General features: G+C 54.6%; 1 protein-coding gene and 1 long non-coding RNA gene across 2 annotated transcripts; one reads left to right on the top strand and one right to left on the bottom strand.

The window, feature by feature from the left end:
- The first annotated feature begins 1,128 nt into the window (after positions 1-1,128).
- Positions 1,129-18,502, top strand: LOC112449091 (uncharacterized). Its single transcript, XM_025000173.2, has 6 exons — positions 1,129-1,294; positions 4,355-4,417; positions 5,812-5,940; positions 6,899-6,997; positions 13,146-13,226; positions 18,276-18,502. Exons 1-6 carry the CDS (start codon positions 1,207-1,209, stop codon positions 18,359-18,361), a joined length of 546 nt encoding a protein of 181 aa, XP_024855941.1. The 5' UTR covers positions 1,129-1,206; the 3' UTR covers positions 18,362-18,502.
- Positions 12,267-14,067, bottom strand: LOC112449092 (uncharacterized). The gene is made up of 2 exons (XR_003037583.2): positions 13,788-14,067; positions 12,267-13,139 (listed from the first exon to the last, which is right to left on the bottom strand). It is a non-coding gene; the product is annotated as an uncharacterized lncRNA (long non-coding RNA).
- Positions 18,503-21,663: the final 3,161 nt, after the last annotated feature.

The following is a 21,663-nucleotide window of genomic DNA, read 5'->3' as shown; positions in this document are numbered from 1 at the left end:
TTGCTGTCCACCTGAAGCTATCAAAACGTTGTCAGTCAGCTATAATTAACATTGTTAATCATTATTATAATTAACATTGTTAACTGGCTATGATACAAAATAAAAAATTTTTAATTAAAATGGATAACCAACAAGGACCTACTATACAGCTCAGGGAACTCTGCTCCGGGTTATGGGGCAGCCTGGATGGGAGGGGAGTTTGGGGGAGAATGGATACATGCGTATGTGTGGCTGATCTCTTTGGTGTTCACCTGAAATTGTCACAACACTGCTAACTGGCTGTACTACAATATAAGATGAAAAGGTAAAAGAAATCCCAACCAACAGGCGCTGTCGGCGACACTTACCTGCTACTGCTTGATCAGCCGCATTCCTCCAGGACTGTCCATTCCTCATCAGAGCCAGTGTGAAAACCCTCACGTCCATCCAAACACTTCCACAGACCTTCGTTTCCTTGTGAAGGTTTCCATTTCATGTAAAACATTAAGTCAACATGTATGCTTTCCTCCTGTTGGTCTGTCTTTGTCAGCGTAACTTTCAGACCCACTCAGGAACCCTAAATGGGTAGAAGAAAACTTTTTCCTCCCGTAGAAGAGCCAGTGGGTGCTCAGGCTCTCAGTCATGTCCGACTCTTTTCGACCCCATGGACTGTAGCCCACCAGGCTCCTCTGTCCGTGGGATTCTCCAGGTAAGAATACTGGAGTGGGTTGCCATTTCTTACTCCAGGGGATCTTCCCAACTCAGGGATCGAACCCAAGTCTCTTGCATCTCTTCCACTGGCAGGCAGATTATTTTCCACTGAGCCACCACTGAAAACCATACCCTGTAGTCTGAATTCACTGCATACATGTGTCTCCCGGGCATCTGTGAAGATGCAGGTTCTGATTCAGCAGATCTGAGCTGCCCCCGAGCTCTGCATTTCCAGCAGCTTCCAGGTGAGCTGGGGAAACAGCCAGCAGGTCTGCAGGACTGCAGAAGGAGCCAGAACAGGACACAGTCCTGTGTAGAGACCCCAGCCGGCCTCCCACCTCCTTGCCAGCTACAGACCCCGAGCACGACTCTGTCCACCCCCCCAACACATGGACAGGACCCGGCTCCTCTCCTGCCGTGATGTCACACACCCTGGGCATTCCACTGTGTCCTGGAGACGGAGGCGGGAGAAGCTGAGGGGCCTTCAGGAGAGGGTCCTCCTTCTGCTGGAGGGGCATGGCGGCCACCACAGGAGTGACCCTCCTGGTCCTGCTGCTCTACTGCGGGCAGGGAGCCGAGCTCCCGCCGATCAACGTGACCTCAGGTACAGCCTCGGCGCAGTCGTGGCCGGGAGGAAACGGGGCCCCCGGGTGAGTCCGGGGGCAAGGGGTTCTCTCAGGCCCTTCCCCTGCGTGCCGCTCCAGATTTACCACTTATTCCTGGAGGATGGAGCAAGCTGCACAGCTCTCCTATATTTGAAGAGTTTTTCGGATGGGGGAGTAGCATGCATTATATACTTTAACTTTTACGATCGACATTTCTAGCTTACCCAAAAGTAGAGGAGTCGTGGAAAGAAACTCCATTCCCTGGCTTCAGTTGTACACATTTTGCCATCTTGTTTGGCACACACACACACACACACACACACACACTTTCGTGGTTATTGGAGTATTTTAGCATCGCCCAAAATGTCTTATGATTCCCTGCAAATGCGTCTTGCTAAGATAAGGGCATTTTTCTTTTACGCACCTTGAGCGTCACTGAAGCACTAACAAAATGAAGAAAGCTCCTAGGCAGGGCCAATCCTGGCCCACGCCCAAACCTCCCCCTGGGTCTCAGAACGTGCTTTACAGGCGGCGGGTTCGAATCCCACCCAGGCAGGCCCCGCTGGGCTCCGGCCGCTGCATCCCGACCCGTGGGTCGAGGAAGGCGACAGTGGACGCCGCCCTCCTGGGACGGGATCGCTGCCCGAGGACTGCAGGGGGCGGGGTCCCCCGTGACCCCACTTTTCTGCCGGGAGACCTGAGCCCAGGCCCCCTCCCACCCTCCTCAGAGGGACGAGCCCAATGAACGAGGCCCTGCCAGGCCCCCTGCACGGTGCCCAGTGGACGAGCAGCCCTGGAGGTCCCCACAGGGCTTGAGCGGCTCTACCAAGAAGGACACGGCCTCAGCCTGGCCCCAAGTGACCAGGGAGGCCCAGCCCGCTCCGGGTCTGGCGGGAGGGCAGGGGGTCCCCTGCCTGACCTTGCCGTGAAGAAGCTGGCGTTTCTAGCGATCTGTCCTCAGGACACTGAGTTTTGAGGTGCCTGCAAGGAGGCATCCTCTGGGTGCCGGGGCACGGGGTCTGTGACGGGCAGCGATGGGGGCTCACCCCGCGCTGGCTCCCCGCTGCCGCTGCTTTTGTGGCTCCCCGCCCCTGGCACCCACGGGAATGGCTCCCACCAGGACTGACCCAAGTCTCCTGACGAAGCCCTAAACACATCTGGCTCCTCGTCCCGACAGAGCATCTGCGGCGACCCCGAGGGCAGCTCAGGGCTGGTCCCAGGCCATGGTCTCTGCTCCAGCCTTCAGCCTCGGTGGACACTGGGCTGGCCTGACCCCGAGGGCAGCTCAGGGCTGGTCCCGGGCCATGGTCTCTGCTCCAGCCTTCAGCCTTGGTGGACATCGGGCTGGCTTGATCCCGAGGGCAGCTCAGGGCCGGTCCTGGGCATGGTCTCTGTTCCAGCCTCCAGCCTCGGCGGACACCGGGCTGGCCTGACCCAGAGGTCAGGAAGGGGGTGGCCCTGGCCCCGGGAGGGCAGAGGTCACCGTCCTGCTTTCCCCGGGTGGAGCAGAGCACACCCGCAGCGCTCCACAGCGAGCCCGTGCCAGGGCCAGGATGCGCACGTTCAAACACAGAGCAAGCAGCGTCGTCCCTGCGCGGGTACAGGGCACAGGGCACAGGGCCGGCGGACCCTGGACGGCGGGAGGAGACGCAGGCAGACAGGCAGCCACACTTGATGGTGTGCTGCATGGGCCAGGCGGGCGTCACAAGCATCAGCATCCCTCTGCACACGCACGTGGCGGGCTTGCACAAGGGCCCCATTATAATTAGGGACAGACGAGAGATGAGAAGAATGTTTTTAACAAAGCGCTCGCAGGAGCAGCTGTGCCCATCCGTAATGACTCACTAACGTCGCCTCCGAAGAGGACTGTACTTTTGTTTGCAGCGCTGACGGAGGTCAGCACACTGGGAAGCGATTGTCATCACAGCACAGACCTTTCTGTGCAATTTCCCTGCATTGTTCTGAGCCCGCGTGTGCGCAGATGAGCGATTGCTATGCAGATTGTCCGTCATTAAAACCATTTCAAAATCAGCGTCATCATTGGTTTAATGCTGGAACTTGAATGCCTGCAGACACCACCTGAGCGCTCTGTGTGAGGCAACGGGAAGGTGGCCTTGCCCGGGGTCCTGGGGGCAGCCGTCTGCTTTATGGTCTCCTTGGGGTCCCCAGGGTCCTGGGGGCGGCTGTCTGGTCTCCCAGGGTCCTGGGAGCGGCCATCTGCTCTCTGGTCCCCCCAGGGGTCCTGTGGGTGGCCGTCTGCTCTCTCATCTCCCCGGAGTCCTGGGGGGCAGCTCTCTGCTCTCTGGTCTCCTTGGGGTCCCCGGGGTCCTGGGGAAGCGACTGCCTGCTCTCTGGTCTCCTGGGGGTCCCGGGGGTCCTGGGGGCGACTGTCTGCTCTCTGGTCCCCCCAGGGCTGAAAGAAGGGGCTGATCTTGACCTTGAGTGGAGGACATGGACCCCGACACCAGCTCTGAGAAGAGTGGGAGGCGCCCTGGGGGTGCAGTGGGGACCGGTGCTCAGGGTCTCTGCACCCTGCCCAGCCCCGCCTGGCTGATTCAGGTCAGCGAGGCCGGGAAGGTGGAGCCAGGGGTCCAAGGCCCCATGGAGGACTGGCTTCCAGAGGCCAGCCCCCGGAGACCGAGCTCCCCCGGGATCCCTGTTTACAGACGAGGAGCCGCAGGGGCCGGGCTCTCAGATCCCCAAGCAGAGGGGCAGAGGGCAGGCAGCCATGCCTGTCTCCCTTCCTCCACGTCACATCCTCAGCCCCAGACAGGCTTGCGGCTGGACCCGTCATCGGGGAGGAGAGTGTGTGCCCCTTCTTACCCTCCTCGAGGGCGGTGCCAGTGAGCCTGCCCAGGAGCGGGGTTGGTTCCCAGAGCAGGGCCACCCGTCATCACCCTCCAACCTCCTTCCAGACGAGCCCTGAGTCCCCAGATCCTGTTCAGGGCTTCCTCCCCTCGAGCAGGCTGGTGGGCCCGCAAAACCAAACCTACTTGGAGAGAAGTTGGTGCCAGTTCGAGGAACACTGTTAACCTACTGGGGTCTTTATTTCCCCGCAGCTTCAACCACTGAAACGCCAGCAAATCTAAGTAATCTGGATGCTGATATGGCCTCAATATTCGGTAAGGAAACTCCTCCTCCCAAACACGGCCGCGTCTGGGCGGGGCGGGAGGCTGGGGGCTGTAGCCCAGACACCCTGGTGCAAGCCACACAGGCGGGGAGGTGGCCGGGTCTGAGGCCCCGCCAGACGGGAGTGGTGACGGGGACGCCGCTGGGTAGGGCTGCAGCTTAGACCTGGGGCCGCGGTCAGGTGCCCACTTGGGGAGGACCCTGCTCCGCAGGTCAGGGAGCAGCTGTGACTCACGCTGTCCTGGAGGGTCTGACGGTGCTGCTGCGGGTGTCTGCTCTCCGGGACCGTCTCGGGGACGGCGGTCAGCGTCCTGCAGGTGTGACGTCCAGAGCCCGCCGGCTGCCCCGTGGGCGCTCACTCGGGGGTCAGCGTGTTCGCTGTGTGATGCAGGTCCGGTCGTTGTCCGTTTGCACATTCAGCATCTCATTTCTCTAAAGGGAAAGTTTAAAGTAGAAAATACATGAGGTTTAAAAGCACAGGCGTTTCTCACCTTGCACGTCTGTTGGGCTCATCGCTACCTGGGATTTTTTCCAGAGACAATCACGTGTATGACGCCCACAGGTGTGGGTGTTTCCGTGTGTCTCCACATGAGCTGGGACCGAGGGGCTCCTGGGATGTGGGACTTTCTTGCTAAAACAGGAAAAGCAGGGCAAGCCGGGGTGGGCTGGTCACCCCGCTGGGCGGGAGTCAGCACACACCCAGCGCATGGACAGGCTGGTCGGCTTGGCCGCGGGGTTTGAACCTGGGCCTCGGCACTGACGTGTGTTCACATAGCCCCCACCCTGGCCCCTGACTGTGTCAACCGCGTCCTACACGCACGGCTTCATTTGAACCTCAAACAAATCCTGATGAGGTAAGTGCAGACCCCGTCGTATAGATGAGGAAGCCCGAGGCCCAAGAGACGTCAGAGGACGTCCGGTGAGCACAGAGCCAGGTGTGGTCCAGGGCTGCCCGACACCAAGGCCAGGGCCTGCGTTAGACACTCCCTGGGCGGGCGCGGGGATGCGCAGGCAGAAAACAGGCCGCCTTGGGTAGAAATCAGGAAAGACGCTCGCGCCTGCCTGCCTCCCGGGGCGCAGATCACAGAGGCAGGGTGTCTCAGAGGGGACAGAGCGGCCCCTGGGGCAGAAGGAGAATCATGACCAGGCAGGGTCAGGTTTCCAGCATCTTGTCTCCAGCAAGGGTGTCCAGGTACCCGGATGAGCTCAGGTTTCCAGAAGTTACTTAGGGAGGCAGTGGTCTCCCCGCGCCTGAACAAGGTTTTTAGAAACCAAGTCCGTCTCCCCAGGTCCTTGGGTCCCTGTGTCCAGTCCTGCTCTCACCGACTGCCTTAGGGCCGCGCGGAGCAGAAGGGTGTAACAGGCATCCTTGTGTGCTTTTCCCAAGATGAAATTCTAGTCCAGGAGATGATGGAGCCAAACAGATCATCATTTTTTGAAGCACAAAAACCACTACCAACGTTACCAACAATAACAACCTCAACAACATTAACAACGACTCCGACAAAGAAAAAAAGCAAGTATTCACCTTTTCGAGCCTTAACTGCCTGTGTTCCTGAAGGTCTGCGGTGTGTATGCACAGTCCCATCTTGGCAGCATCTTTGAGATCAGCTACTCCTGGGGCAAAGGCAGATGGAGATGTGAAGGACACAGTAGTCCCATATTTTCTGTAATCTTCCCGAGGCAGGAAGGTCAAACCCAGACGGGCAGAGACAAGCTCCTGTATCTGGGAGGTCTCTGGGGGAACGTGCAGGAGAGGCCTGGTGCTTGGGGTGCATGTGGGGCTTAGCCGCCGCAGGACCCCAGGATGCATGCAGGCCAGAGCTTCCGACTACCCCGCTCCCCTAAGCCTCCTGAGAGCAGGGGCGGGGACTTGACTCCAGCCGACAGGGGACAAAACTAGGGTCCGAATGGACTGGCCCCCGGCCACAGAGCTGGTAGCGAACAAAACAGCGTGCTTTTCCCAAGTGAGGTTTTGCTGTTGTTCAGTCGCTCAGTCGTGTCCGACTCTTTGTGACCCCACGAACTGCAGCACGCCAGGCTTCCCTATCCTTCCCCATCTCCCAGAGTTTGCAGCTTAGCGTAGTCCAAACACACAGAAAAGGGAAATAGCACCCTGAGGTCCAAACAGAACACGCGGTTAACCCGCAACGGCGGTGAGAGCCGTGTGTCTGAAATCTACAACAGAGCATGGAATGCGTTCAGCAGCAGGGAAGGTCAGCGTGTTCTTGAAATTCTGCATCCAGACGTCAATGCCAGTTCCTGGGATCACCTCTCAGAACATCTGCCAAATGGCTGGGTTCACAGAGGTCAGAGAATGCCCGCCTGTGCGTGTTGACTCACTGGAGCACATTGTCAGGAGAAGCTGGAAAGCGTGTTAGCGTCCCCGCCTCAGGTTCCAAAGCGCAGTGTGGGTCAGAGCATCCCTGCATTCATGCTTTCCTTCATTTTTTTTTTCCACGCCCCTCATCAAGAAGCCCGTATTAAAATGAATTATCAGGTCAGCACTAATAAGAAGGTGCAACATGAAAGTCAGCTCTCTGCCAAGAAGGACGACAAACTCTTCTTTAACGGTAAAAGCACCCTGGCGGGCCCCGCCCGAGCTCAGCCATGGTGGGAGGACTGGAGGCTGCAGACAGAGATGTCTCCTTCCTGGGACGAACAGCCTGGTCGGAGAGTGAGGCCACTGCCCCGGGTCGGGTCAGGCAGGTCCCGCCTGGTGGGGACGGGGGCGCCCCAACCCCGCCTCCTGCCCGTGGGTCTGAGGAGCACACAGTCCTGCTGTCCTGCAGGCAGGTGGCCGCCCCAGCAGGGGAGGGCCCCACCTCTTGTCCCCTGCCCCCGCAATTCCACTGCGGTCACTGCTCCTTCCCCGGGGCGGGTGGGGCGGGGAGAGCCCAGTGTCCCCAGGGGGAGTCCCCAGGAAATGGGATGAAGAGCAGTGAGCTGGGGCTCTGAGGCTGCAGAGTCAGCGTCCTTCGGGGTCACAGAGGAGGCCAAGCACGAGAAAGGAGGCACCGCACAGCTCCCGGGCTCCCTGTGCGCCCGATCTGAGCCCTGGAAGCGAGACCAGGCCCCGGGGGACGGGAGCAACTCAAATACTCACTCCCGGGCCCCACTGAGCTTCACTGCAGCAGGGCCAGGAACTCAGGTTTCAGTCTGTCCCCGGTCTCCGGTCTCTCCTGGGAGCCAGCCTCTGGGTTTGGAAGCTGGAGCAGTAACAGGAGTCCGGTCCCTTCTAAGACCTCTGGGCGCAGCCCACTCCTTGACTGTGCAAACCGCCTGGTGGTTATGAGATAAATAAAGCTGGACGTCTTCTTTCGGGCCCACGGTAGGAGAGGTTATGGGGCGAGTCTGTGCTGAAAGGTCTGAGCACGAGCTGGACTGGCCTTGGGGCACAGGCTCCCTGCGTCCCGCCCATCGCAGTCACTGAAGAGGGGAGAATGGGCTGACTGTCCCGGGATGGGAGTCCCCGCAGGGGCTGCCGGGGGTCAGAGGTGAGGCAGAAAGGAACGGGTAGGGCACGTCCGCTGTCCGAGCAGGCACTGGCTCACCGGTCCTCAGAGGGACCATGAGATCCCCCAGCCGGCCGCGTGGCAAACGGACGCGAGGGGGCCACACGCCCCGCAGTGCTTGTCCCGGGCCGCCCCTCTGTCCTAAGACTGCCCTGAGGGCCCGGTGGGGCACCCCGCAGACGGCTCCCTGAGCGGCTGGCACCGCGGTAGATTCCCGTGGGCCCCGGGGCTTCAGAGCCCACGGATCCGTTAATGGAAGTGTGTTGCTCCTAACGGCCATGTGTGAGTTAGAGAAAGCAGAGGTGAGTCACGAGTTTGGGGCAGGGTGGGTGGGTGAGGGCCGGCCTGGGAGGGGACTCAGGGATGAACAGATGCTCACCTGCCGTCTGGGGGCCGGGAGGGATGGGGAGCGTGGTGCGGTGGGCCGGGAAAGGCCCCCGGGCAAAGAAGCTGCTCCCCTCTGTCCTGAGATGACCACCCCGCCCCGTGAAACCAGAGCCCGGGATGCCACTGGGGTGGCCATGAGCCCAAGGCTCAGGGCGCAGAGACCCCACCTCTGGGGCAGCTGCCCTTGAGGTATGTCCCGGGAGCAGGGACCGGCGGTGGCCCACAGGTGCGTCTGGGCCCCCAGTTTCTTGACCAGTGGCCACTGTCCGTGAGAGTCAAGGCTGAGGGTGACCTGGAGCAAAGGTGGAGACCCATACAGGAGGCAGGCGAGTGTGGCACACGGAAGGAGCCCAGACCCCAGCTCCCCCGCTCTCGTCAGCCAAATTCCAGCGGGCGCCGCCGCCAGCAGAGCTGCCAGACACGGCGAGGGTGCTTCTGACACTGGCCTCGTCCGCCTCCTCATGTTAGAGGGCTGGGTGCCTGGACCGCAGCTGTTCTGGGAGAAGTCCATGGGGAACTGGCGTCGGGGCAGGACGTTAGACGGTGCAGGGAGGGCATAGACGGTTTGCTAGAGGAAACCAAAGCCTTAGTGTGGTCACCTGGGAGCATGAAGGGACAGCTCCGAGAAGGGCAGGGCAGCCTTGGGCAGTGGCACTTGGGTGCAGACGGGGTCTCCCAGGCTCGGGAGGAGCCTCCTGGCTGGAGCAGGAACAAAAGGAAGTTGTGAGTGGGGCAGAGGACCGTCACTCTCAGCAGCAACCGCGACAGTGCCTCTGAACAGAGACATGTCCTCGCCATGTGCTCTTGGCCACAGGCAGGCCGCGTCCAGCTATTTATAAACAGAAGTGGGTTGCCACGGTAACCCTGAGTGTGCGTGCACACGCGGCGGCGTGTCTGGGAAACAATACCTCGGGCCAAACGAGGACGATGCAAGCGTTTAGTCCAGTCTCCTTTGTGAGACTTACGCAAAACAAACTTGCAGCAGCAATACAGATGGCTTCCCGTTCCCCCTTTCCACGGCGCTGCCCGCTGTGGACGGCTCACGCAACCCGACACAACCGCGAAAACCAGGGCGGCGCTGCTGATGCATCGCAGTCAGGCGGCCTACAGACCCACGTCCAAGCTGGCCGGTTATCTCAACCAATTTTTCTTTTTTTTCCTGGCTCCAGGATCCATCCAGGATTCCACATTGTCTTTATCTCTCAGGTCACTTTTAGTCTCTTCCAACCTGGGAAGTTTCCTGATCTGTCCTTCACAGCCTTGAAGACAGCGCAGGCTAGTTCTTTCATAGAATCTCTTTCCATTTGAGTTTGTCTCACATTTTCCCATGACTAAATTCAGGTTATGCGTTTGGGGCAAAAATGTGAAAGACATGATGCAAATATATCTCTTTGTCAGGGAAGTTTACTTCATTGCTGGTTTAAGGTGATGGATATCTGATTTCTCCATAATCAGGTTAAAAGTTTTTGCGTGTGTAAATACTACCTTGTGGGGAGATACTTTCAGATTCTGAAAATATCTTTCTTTCTTTCTCATCTTATTTTCACCTACTGATCTAGCACCCTTGCAAAAATAACCACTGTTTTTGTTGTCTACTCTCAACTCTTTGAGACCCCATGGACTGCAGCACACCAGGCTTCCCTGTCCTTCACCATCTCCCAGAGACATCCATCCTCTGTCGTCCCCTTCTCCTCCTGCCCTCAATCTGTCCCAGCATCAGGGTCTTTTCCAATGAATTGGCACTTCGCATCCGGTGGCCAAAGTACTGGAGTTTCAGCTTCAGCATCAGTCCTTCCAATGAATAGTCAGGACTGATTTCTTTTAGGACTGACTGGTTGGATCTCCTTGCAGTCCAAGGGACTCTCAAGAGTCTTCTCCAACACCACAGTTCAAAAGCATCAATTTTTCGGCACTCAGCCTTCTTTTCGGTCCAACTCTCACATCCATACACGACTACTGGAAAAACCATAGCTTTGACAGTTTGGACCCATGTCGGCAAAGTGGTGTCTCTGCTTTTTAATACACTGGCTAGGTGTGTCATAGCTTTCCTTGCAAGGAGCAAGCGTCTTTTAATTCCATGGCTGCAGTCACCATCTGCAGTGATTTTGGAGCCCAAGAAAATAAAGTCTGTCACTGTTCCCGTTGTCTCCCCATCTATTTGCCAAAAGGTCAGTTCCTGTTTCCAACGTTCCTTCCGCACGGATTGGTTAGGATTCTACTGTAAGGAAGGACGCTCTTTCTCCTCCCTTTATTCATTGTTTATCCCACTGTGTGTTTACATCTCCATGAACTTACTAACCGCTGATACTGATAGCGGGCAATAAGCCATCAATGTTTACTTCCTCAGGCTCTCAGACTTGGTTCCCAGGAGCTCGTTGTGCTGTCCTCCCTTGGGAGCACCTTCTAGCTTTCTGGGGACACAAGAAGCCTCAGGCCGCTCCCTCACTTGCCCTGGCCCCACCCCAGGACCTCCCACGTCTCCAAGGAGCCCTGATTCCTCGTCCTGGAGGATGGTGGTTAGACGTGTTCCCCGCTCCTTACCCGTCGTCGCTTCCAGGCCCTCCCCGCAGACAGGGCTGGGAAGATTTGGGTGTGCCGATCCATCTGTTCAGATGTCAGACTCCATGAGTTCAGACTGACCCCACCTGACCTTCGGGCTCACCTGAGCCGCCTCCTCTTTTTTTTTTTTTTGCCTTTATAATTTTTTTTTTTTTAACACCAAAAACATTTTATATTGAGTATAGCCAATGAACAAGGTTGTGGTAGTCTGAGGTGGACAGCAAGGGGCTCAGCCATGCACAGACATGTATCTATTCTGCCCCAAACTCCCACTCAAGCTGCCACATAACACTGAGCAGAGTTCCCTGTGCTATGCAATAGGTGTTTGCTGGTTATCCATCTTAAATAGAGCAGTGTGTACATGACTTTCCCAAAGTCCCTAACTATCCCTTCCCTCCAGTCCTCCTCTCCTCTTCACTGAGAGAAACCCGACTCCCAGACGCCACTAGGGCGGATCCCCTGACCCAGTTCTGGAATCCCAAGAAACAGGTGAGACTTCCTGGTGGATACCCACCCCTGCGGAAAACAGAGCTGCTGTCAGACCAGAGTCGTGTCCAGCCTCTCGTTCTCAGCATTGCCATGTACAGTGGCATCCTGCTCGCCAAAGCTCCTTGTTAGTTCTTTCCTTCCCACGCCCTTCCATGCATGCCTTCTCTGTGTGTGCCAAGTCACTTCAGTCTTGTCTGACTCTTTGTGACCCCATGGACTGTAGCCCGCCAGGCTTCTCTGTCCCTCGGATTCTCCAGGCTAGAATACTGGAGTGGGCTGCCACACCCTTCTCCAGGGGATCTTCCCGACCCAGGAATCTAACCCACGTCTCTTATATCTCCTGCATTAGCAGGCATGTTCTTTACCACCTGGGAAGCCCGCTCTTCCATGGGGCTCTCTTACTCATCTGTAATTCCATTTGGGGCTTAGATTCCATTCTGGGTCCCTCCCCATCATGGCTGATTTTACAGATTTATTTTGGAGCGTGTAAAACGTGTTGTTTAGTTGCTAAGTTGTGTCTGACTCTTTTGTGACCCTATGGACTGTAGCCCACCAGGCTCTGTCCATGGGATTTCCCAGGAAAGAATCCTGAAGTGGTTGCCATTTCCTTCTCCAGATCTTCCTGACCCAGGCATGGAAGCCGCATCTCCTGCATCGGCAGGCAGGTTCTTTTCCACTGAGCCACCTGGGAAGCCTTTGTGTGAAACATGACCCTGGCTCTAACAGAGAACATCAAACACCAGGAGTCTAACCCTCAATCCTCAAACACATTCCCACCCGCTTCTTTCCACCTGCTCCTTCTTGCTTCCTGCTGCAACCAGCCTCACCACTTTCTGGCTTGTCCTTTCTGCATTTTCTTCGACACAAAGGAACAAGTGCATGCAAATGCTCCTTTTCTGGGTACAAGATTATTCTGTTTATTGTTTTACATCTTTTTTTCTCCAATTGAAATACAGTTGACATACAATATCATGTTAGTTTCAAGTGTGCTACATAGCGGCTTGACATTTGCATACATTATGAAATGATCGTCAAGATAAGTCTATTAACCATCTGTCCCTAAACAGGTATTACAGTATTATTATGCACATTCCTTATGCTGTTTAGTACAGCCCCGAGGCTTAATTATATTATAACCGGAGGTGTGCACTTCTCAATCCCCTTCAACTATTTTGCCAGCTCCCCTCTCCTCTGGCAATCCCTCCCTCGCTCTTTGTATCGATGAGTCCATCTTCATTTTGCTATGTTTGCTTTGTTTTTTTTAGGTTTGACATGTAAATGAGATCATACAATATTTATCTTTTCTCCATCTGACTTATTTCACTTAGCATAATACCGTTGTAGTGCCTGTCTTCTTATCCAGTGTGCATTAAGCCACTTTATTAGCTATGATCATGTAAGTTTTCTCATCACCTCTTCTTTCTCACATGAAAGGTAGCACCGGGGAGACATTTCACACTTTCCCTTCTTTTAACCCAGCAGCACACGCTGTAACGCGCTTTATGTCTGTTTGTAGGAAGCGTCCTCACTGTTTATCTTTTTTACAGCTGCATGGTTATCCACCGGAGGACACAATGTAGGTGATTCAAACACCCTTCAGTGCATGGGTATTCAGCCTCTTTCCAACATTTTGCAAACAATGCTGAGATGGATAACTGATGCACATGTATTTCCATATTGTCAGGAGGCATCCTTCAGGGTAGATAGCAACTGTGGAATTAAATCACATTGTGCATCAAATCTTGATCACTGTGCTTACTTTTTCCTACAGATGAGGACAAAGAAATACTTTATCAGATTAAAAGCCTAGCAGCTCTGGAAAGAATCATTGAAAGTCTCCGGAAATCTTTAGGTAAAGGGAACCAGGGGCCCACCATGGCGATAGATGAGTGTGGGGGATCGGTCCTTGAGCTGGGGCTGTCCCCCTGGTGAGACGGGAGGTACCGCACCCACTGCAGGGACCAGCGTGAGCCGTGAGCAGCTCTGGACAAGCAGGTGACTCTATCCTGAGGGGACCCTGTGAGCCCCACTCACGAGTCCACAGTCCAGGAGTCACGGGGCCACCAGCAGGCTCCCCGCACTTCTTGGCTGAACTGAACAAGGCCGAGCCGCTTTTCCAGGAGTGATGGGGAGGAGGGCTTCACACACCCCCGTGTCGCCGTGACCAGGCCCAGAGAGGTCCCCCCGCCCCCCCCCGCCCCCCCCGCCCCCCCGCCCCCCCCGCCCCCCCGCCCCCCGCCCCCCCCGCGCCCCCCCGCCCCCCCCGCCCCCCCCCCGCCCCCCCCGCCCCCCCCCGCCCCCCCGCCCCCCCGCCCCCCCGCCCCCCCCCCCGCCCGGGCAGACACGCCCCTCTCCGCAGGCGCCTCCCCATGGGGGCCGGCCTCCGGCCCCTCCTGGGCCACAGTGTACTCACTGCTGAAGTCGCCCACGCCGTCCCCCTCCGCTTCTGCCTCCGGCCCCACGCTTGTCCCTGGAACTCTCGAGAACACCTCCGAGCCTCTCCTAGGCTGGCCTCGCGGCCTCCTTTCCTCTCTGAGTCAGACCTGGCCGCCAGGCTGAAGGTTCCAAGCAACTTCTGCAGCATCACACACGCCGTGCACCCGCCCGGATTCAACCTTATCTCACGTGGACCGAGCACGTGCCCCGCGCCAGGCGCTGGGCTCAGATCCCGGGATTTATCTGACCCCTACCCCGCCCCCCCCCCCCGCGCCCCCCCCCCCCCCCGAACGGCTTTCCGATGGCTCAGTGGTAAGAATCAGCCTGCAAAGCAGGAGACGCAGGAGACGTGGGTTCGATCCGAGTCAGAAAGATCCCCTGGAAGGGGGCATGGCCACCCACTCCAGTATTCTTGCCTGGGAAATGTCATGAACAGAGGAGCCCGGTGGGCTACAGTCCATAGGGCTACAAAGAGTCCCACATGCCCGAAGCCACCGAGCTCACGCACGCACGCATGTGCACGCGCACGCACAACCCCACCGGGAACTGCTGGGTGGTGACACGTCCCATCGCTGCTCTTCCAGGCCCCGCTGTCCTCTGGCAGCGAGACTGCTGTCCTGTCCTTGGCTCAGCGCCCATGAGACAGAATCTAGGCTCAGCACTGGGACTTCCCAGGGGTTCAGGGTGAGGCAGGGCCTTCCGCCTTGGACTTTGGGGGCCCGAGCGGTCCCGAGGCTCCTCCTGGACCTCGGCCGAGGCCTCTTGTTACCCCAAAGTTGCCGGTTCTCCATCCCCTCCTCGCTCTCTGGCAACCTCCCCTAAATTCACGTTCCCTTCTTTCCCTCCGAGCAAACATGCCCTGTAGTCCAGGGCTCTGATCCGCATCTGTGACACCCTCTGAGGCCAACAGGGCTGATGCCCAGCCCAGCACCAGAAACTCGGAAGGCCAGGGCGGCCTCTGTCCCCTCTGCCCCCCACCCAGTTCCTCTGGGGAAACAGCTGGACACTGCCTCTCTCTGAGGGCCAGGGCCAGCTACCAGCCCTTGGGGCTCGGCTGCAGCTAAGAATGCAGGATTTGAAACTCCCTGACCTGGGTAATATTGCATAGGAAGCTGGAATGTTAGGGCCATGAATCAAGGCAAATTGGAAGTGGTCAAACAGGAGATGACAGGAGTGAACGTTGACATTCTAGGAATCAGCGAACTACGATGGACTGGAAGTGAAGGGAAGTCTCTCAGTCGTGTCTGACTCTTTGCGACCCCATGGACTGTAGCCTACCAGGCTCCTCTGTCCATGGGATTCTCCAGGCAAGAGTACTGGAGTGGGTGGCCATTTCCTTCTCCAAAGATGGACTGGAATGGGTGAATTTAACTCAGATGACCATTATATCTACTACTGTGGGCAGGAATCCCTTAGAAGAAATGGAGTAGCCATCATAGTCAACAAAAGAGTATGAGATGCAGCACTTGGATGCAGTCTCAAAAATGACAGGAAGATCTCTGTTCGTTTCCAAGCCAAACCATTCAATATCATGGAATCCAAGCCTATGCCCCGACCAGTAACGCTGAAGAAGCTGAAGTTGAACAGTTCTATGAAGACCTATAAGACCTTCTAGAACTAACACCCCCAAAAGATGTCCTTTTCATTATAGGGGACTGGAATGCAAAAGTAGGAAGTCAAGAAACACCTGGAGTAACGCAACTTTGGCCTTGGAATACAGAATGAAGCAGGGCAAAGGCTAATAGAATTCTGCCAAAAGAAGGCACTGCTCATAGCAAACACCCTCTTCCAACAACACAAGAGAAGACTCTACACATGGACATAACCAGACAGTCAACACCGAAATCAGATTGATTATATTCTTTGCAGCCAAAGATGGAGAAGCTCTATACAGTCAGCAAAAACAAGACTGGGAGCTGACTGTGGCTCAGATCATGAACTCCTTATTGCCAAATTCAGACTGAAATTGAAGAAAGTGGAGAAAACCACTACAGCATTCAGCTATGACCTAAGTAAAATCCCTTACAATCATACAGGGGAAGTGACAAATAGATTTAAGGGACTAGATCTGACAGACAGAGTGCCTGATGAACTATGGATGGAGGTTCGTGATATTGTACAGGAGGCAGTGATCACGACCATCCCCATGGAAAAGAAATGCAAAAAAGCTGTCTGAGGAGGCCTTACAAATAGCTGTGAATAGAAGGGAAGCGAAAAGGAAAGATATACGCATTTGAATGCAGAGTTCCAAAGAATAGCAAAGAGATAAGAAAGCCTTCCTCAGCGATCAATGCAAAGAAGTAGAGGAAAACAACAGAATGGGAAAGACTAGAGATCTCTTCAAGATAATTAGAGATACCAAGGGAACATTTCATGCAAAGATGGGCTTGATAAAGGACAAAAACGGTAGGGACCTAACAGAAGCAGAAGATATTAAGAAGAGGTGGCAAGAATACACAGAAGAACTGTACAAAAAAGATCTTCACGACCCAGATAATCATGATGGTGTGATCACTGACCTAGAGCCAGACATCCTGGAATGTGAAGTCAAGTGGGTCTTAGAAAGCATCACTACGAACAAAGCTAGTGGAGGTGATGGAATTCCAGTTGAGCTATTCCAAATCCTGAAAGATAATGCTGTGAAAGTGTTGCACTCAATATGCCAGCAAATTTGGAAAACTCAGCAGTGGCCATAGGACTGGAAAAGATCAGTTTTCATTCCAGTCCCAAAGAAAGACAATGCCAAAGAATGCTCAAACTACCACACAATTGCACTCATCTCATACGCTAGTAAACTAATGCTTAAAATTTTCCAAGCCAGACTTCAGCAATACATGAACCGTGAACTTCCAGATGTTCAAGCTGGATTTAGACAAGGCAGAGGAACCAGAGATCAAATTGCCAGCATCCGCTGGATCATTGAAAAAGCAAGAGAGTTCCAGACAAACATCTATTTCTGCTTTATTTACTATGCCAAAGCCTTTGACTGTGTGGATCACAACTGTGGAAAATACTGAAAGAGATAGGAATACCAGACCACCTGACCTGCCTCTTGAGAAGCCTGTATGCAGGTCAGGAAGCAACAGTTACAACTGGACATGGAACAACAGACTGGTTCCAAATAGGAAAGGGAGTACGTCAAGGCTGTATATTGTCACCCTGCTTATTTAACTTATATGCAGAATACATCATGAGAAATGCTGGGCTGAAGGAAGCACAAGCTAGAATCAAGATTGCCAGGAGAAATATCAATAACCTCAGATATGCAGATGACACCACCCTAATGGCAGAAAGTGAAGAGAAACTAAAAAGCCTCTTGATGAAAGTGAAAGAGGAGAGTGAAAAAGTTGGCTTAAAGCTCAACATTCAGAAAACGAAGATCATGGCATCCGGTCCCATCACTTCATGGCAAATAGATGGGGAAACAGTGGCCGACTTTCTTTTTCTGGGCTCCAGAATCACTGCAGATGGTGATTGCAGCCATGAAATTAAAAGACACTTACTCCTTGGAAGGAAAGTTTTGACCAACCTAGATAGCATATTCAAAAGCAGAGACATTAGTTTGTCAACAAAGGTCCATCTAGTCAAGGCTATGGTTTTTCCCGTGGTCATGTATGGACGTGAGAGTTGGACTATAAAGAAAGCTGAGCACCAAAGAATTGATGCTTTTGAACTGTGGTGTTGGGGAAGACTCTTGAGAGTCCCTTGGACTGCAAGGAGATCCAACCAGTCCATCCTAAAGGAGATCAGGCCTGAGTGTTCACTGGAAGGACCGATGCTAAAGCTGAAACTCCAATACTTTGGCCACCTGATGCGAAGAGCTGACTCATTGGAAAAGATGCTGATGCTCAGAAAGATTGAGGGCAGGAGAAGAAGGGGACAACAGAGGATAAGATGGTTGGATGGTATCACTGACTCAATGGACATGGGTTTGGGTGGACTCCAGGAGTTGGTGATGGACAGGGAGGCCTGGCATACTGCAGTTCATGGGGTCGCAAAGAGTTGAACACGACTGAGCGACTGAACTGAACTGACCTGACCTTGGTCAAATCCCCTTTGGGCTCCCAGTGAGTTGGGTGACCTTGGGCAAGGGACAGCACACACGAAGGCTCAGCATCTCCATCCTCCGAGTGGGGTCTTCAGGGCAGCTGTCTCCTTGTGGGGCAGGGGGCCGAGTGGTGTGATGCTGGCTGAGGGTTTAGCCCAGGTCTGACCCACATGATTGGACTGGTGGGAGGGCCACAGTGCTGGTGAACCCAGGAATGCGTTTGTCCTGGGTCAGGGACCACAGGCGAGGGGACCCAGCACTGCCCTGCCCCCGCAGCCCTCTGCCCCATCAATGAACCCGGGGCCCCATCTCTCAGCCCCGGCTGTCCCGGATGAGTGAGCCATAGGGGGTGGGTCTGAAATGCAGGCTCACAGGAACACCTAGAATTTCTCAAGAAAATCTCTTCTTTCCAAACAGGGAGTTCGCTCATGAAAAGGAGAAAGAAGTATAAACATTTGTTCAGGGGAGGCAAATACCTCGAGCGGAGACAGAGCCTAGACTGAGAACCCAGGACTGCCTGAGGGACTCCCCACTCACCCCCACCACTAGGAAGACAGACAGAGAAGAGTTAGTAACCATTCTGTATAAAGAAGAACCGTTTTACTCAAGGAGTGCCAAATAAAATGAACCTATTTAAATATTAAGTCAGAGGCAATGTGGTTCTTTTCCCTTAAACAAAAAAAGAAATGAAAATCTAATTGAGCCTGAAAAATAGGAATGTCCACAGCTCCTACTGCCTACCAGGAGGAGCTTTGGAAAAAAACGTAACCTCAGAGACTGTGCCACCGTCAGGCTCCTCCACAGGAGCAGAACCTGCAAGACGGGAGTAGAAAGTAGAAAGATCGGAAAATAATCAAGAGGCTTTAGATCATGTGATCATGGAGTCTGACAAGTTCCGAGAGCTGCACCCAGGAGAGACGACGGTGTGGTTTCAGTCTGAGTCTGAAGCCTGACAGCCTGGAGACCCAGGAAGAGCCAATGTTTCAGTTCAAGTCCAAAGGCAGGAAAAGGCTGGTATCTCGGTTGGAAGGCCGTCTGGCGTGAGGAGTTCCCTCTTACTCTGGCGAGGGTCAGATTTCTGTTGTATGTGCGCCTTCAGCTGCTCAGAGCAAGCCCTCCCACATCAGGGAGGGGGGCAATCTGCTTGACTCAGTCCGCTGATCTGAATGTGAACTTCATCCAGAAACAACCTCATAGAAACACCAGAATAATGTTTGACCAAGTATCTAGGCACCCCATGGCCCAGTCAAGCTGGCTCATGAGGTTAATGTCCACGTTTGTCCATGAATGCCAGAACCTATGAAGTCCTGACAAGCAGCCCTTCCACGCTCCGCTCCTGCCCAGCATCATGCAAGGGGCACGGCCAGGGGTGCAGTGTGTGCACACAGGCAGAGTACGCTTCATGGCCTGGTGAAGGATCAGAAAACACACTCTGGGTTTCTGTGACGATGAACCCACGTTCCAGGGAGCTGAGTGGTTTGACCCTCACGGAGGGCGGTGCTGACATCACACCTCCCCGTGGCCAGCTGGTTCACAGGCACGTCCAACCCGAAGGGTGCCTACCTGTTTTGAATCTGATCCCCAAGTGAAACCAAGATCCCTACTGAGAGGAAGGCTTTTAGGTCTCCAGGAATGACCCAACTCCACGTAATTTTCACTGCACTGGAACTCTGCTTTACCAGAATGAAGGCGGCTGTGGCACAGAGATCAGGCATGCTCTAGGAGCCAGCCCACCCTCAAGACGGTAAGTCTTGTCACCATCAGTGCTTTAGCTGCAGAGGTCTTGGCCCACCAGTATTTTCTGGGAGACTGAAATTTTTTTCTCAGCAACTGCCAACACGTCTTCAGTGGTTTCTTGTCCAAATTGATTTTGGTTGTGGACGAGATCAGCACACTGAGGTGAGCAGGCTGGAAAGTGAGATTGCCCCATTTCTCCAGAAAGGCAGGTTTGGGAAAAGCTCATGAATCTTGTCTTAAAAACAGCCATGGAGAGAGAACTTCTGCTCCAAGGTGCAGACTTGGCAGCAGATCAATATTGGTTCTAAAACATCACTTTCAAAGGCAGCTGGAGACAGGATCATTGATGTTTTCGAATTGTGGTGATTGAGAAGAGTCTTGAGAGTCCCATGGACAGTGAGGAGCTCAAACCAGTCAATCCTAAGGCAAATCAGCCCTGAATATTCTTTGTAAGAACTGGTGTTGAAGCTGAGGCTCCGTACTTTGGTCACCTGATACAAAGAGCCAACTCACTGGAAAAGACCCTGATGCTGGGAAAGACTGAGGGCAGGAGCAGATGGGGGCAACAGAGGATGAGTTGTTTGGATGGCCTCACCGACTCAACGGACACGAGTTTGAGCAAACTCCAGGAGATGACAAAGGACAGGGAGGCCTGGCGTTCTGCAGCCCATGGGGTCACAGAGCCGGACATGACTTAGCGACTGAACGACAACAGAGATAGAATCAAACTAAAGCGTCTTATTGTAATTTGCTGGCTGTGCACTCTTCTCAGACCCCCTCTTCTCTTACCCCCTCTCTCCCAGGTGTTATTAAGATGACTGTAAGATGGAGTACTGGAGGACTGGAGTCAGAGAACGAGGTCTTAATCCAACCCCGAGTTCCCAGACGAGGAAGCTGAGGCAGAGAGAGATCCCAAGACTCGCGGTCACCGAGTAAGTCGGTGGCCGAGCAGGAAGCAAAGAGCTCTGATGTCCAGCCTCTCTGGATTCCACGGCCCTATTCTGCAGCCCCCTGACAACAAATGGACATTTCACAGTCATTACCTCTGCTTTTATTTCCTACTTGACTCCTGTATTAGGGTGCTCGGACTGCCGTCACAGCGTCGGATGACGGGGTGGCTTAAACAGCAGCAGTGTACTGCCTCCCAGCCTGGCATCTGGAAGTCCAAGATCGGGGCAGCACTGGGTCCTTCTGAGGCTGCTCTCTGGCCTGCAGACAGCCGCCTTCTCCCTATGTCCTCCCACGGTCTTTCCTCCGTACGTGTCCAAACCTCTTCTTGGGGGAAACCTGTTAGAATGGATTAGAGCCCACCCTAATAATAAGCACTCCTTTGAGACCCCATCTTCAAATACAGTCACATTCTGAGTTCCTGGGTGTTACGGCTTCAGCACGTGAACTTCAAGGGGACACAACTCTGCCCAGAACCCCTCGTTTGTGGAGTATTCTGTGCTTTGCACTGTCTACAGGCACATAGGACCATCCGGCCCTCGTCACAGGGAGGGAGGGAGAAGTCACCCCCACTCAGAGACACTGAGTGACCTTCTCAGTGTCGCAGCATCAAACGGCCCGTGCTGGACCCCATACCGCAGCAGGCCTTCTAATCCGGAGGCCGGGGTCTTCTCACTAAACGTTACGAAACCGTGCCCATCACTGCTTGCCCATCAGGACGTTATTGGTATAATCAGTTGGCTTAGCACTGCTGCCCCCAGGTAGGCAAGATATTACAAAGCCCCTTCCGTGGCCTTCTGCAGATTAAACTGCAGTTTGACCTCAGCCTTCCCCTGACCCACCTCTGAAGCTTTGTTGTCTTTGTCGTTCAGGCGCTAAGTCACGTTCAGCTTTCTGTGACCCGTGGACTGCAGGACACCAGGCTTCCCTGTCCTTCACTGTCTCCCAAAGTTTGCTCAGACTCATGTCCATCGAGTCGGTGATGCCATCCAACCATCTCATCCTCTGTCACCCTCTTCTCTTGCACTCAATCTTTCCCAGCATCAGGGTCTTTTCCAATGAGTCTGCTTTTTGCATCAAGTGGCCAAAGTATTGGAGCTTCAGCTTCAGCATCAATCCT

This window comes from Bos taurus, chromosome 12 (genome assembly GCF_002263795.3).
Source record: "Bos taurus isolate L1 Dominette 01449 registration number 42190680 breed Hereford chromosome 12, ARS-UCD2.0, whole genome shotgun sequence".
Lineage (NCBI taxonomy): Eukaryota > Metazoa > Chordata > Mammalia > Artiodactyla > Bovidae > Bos > Bos taurus.
Note: the sequence above shows the minus strand (reverse complement) of the source record. Positions and strands in the feature narration are given on the sequence as shown.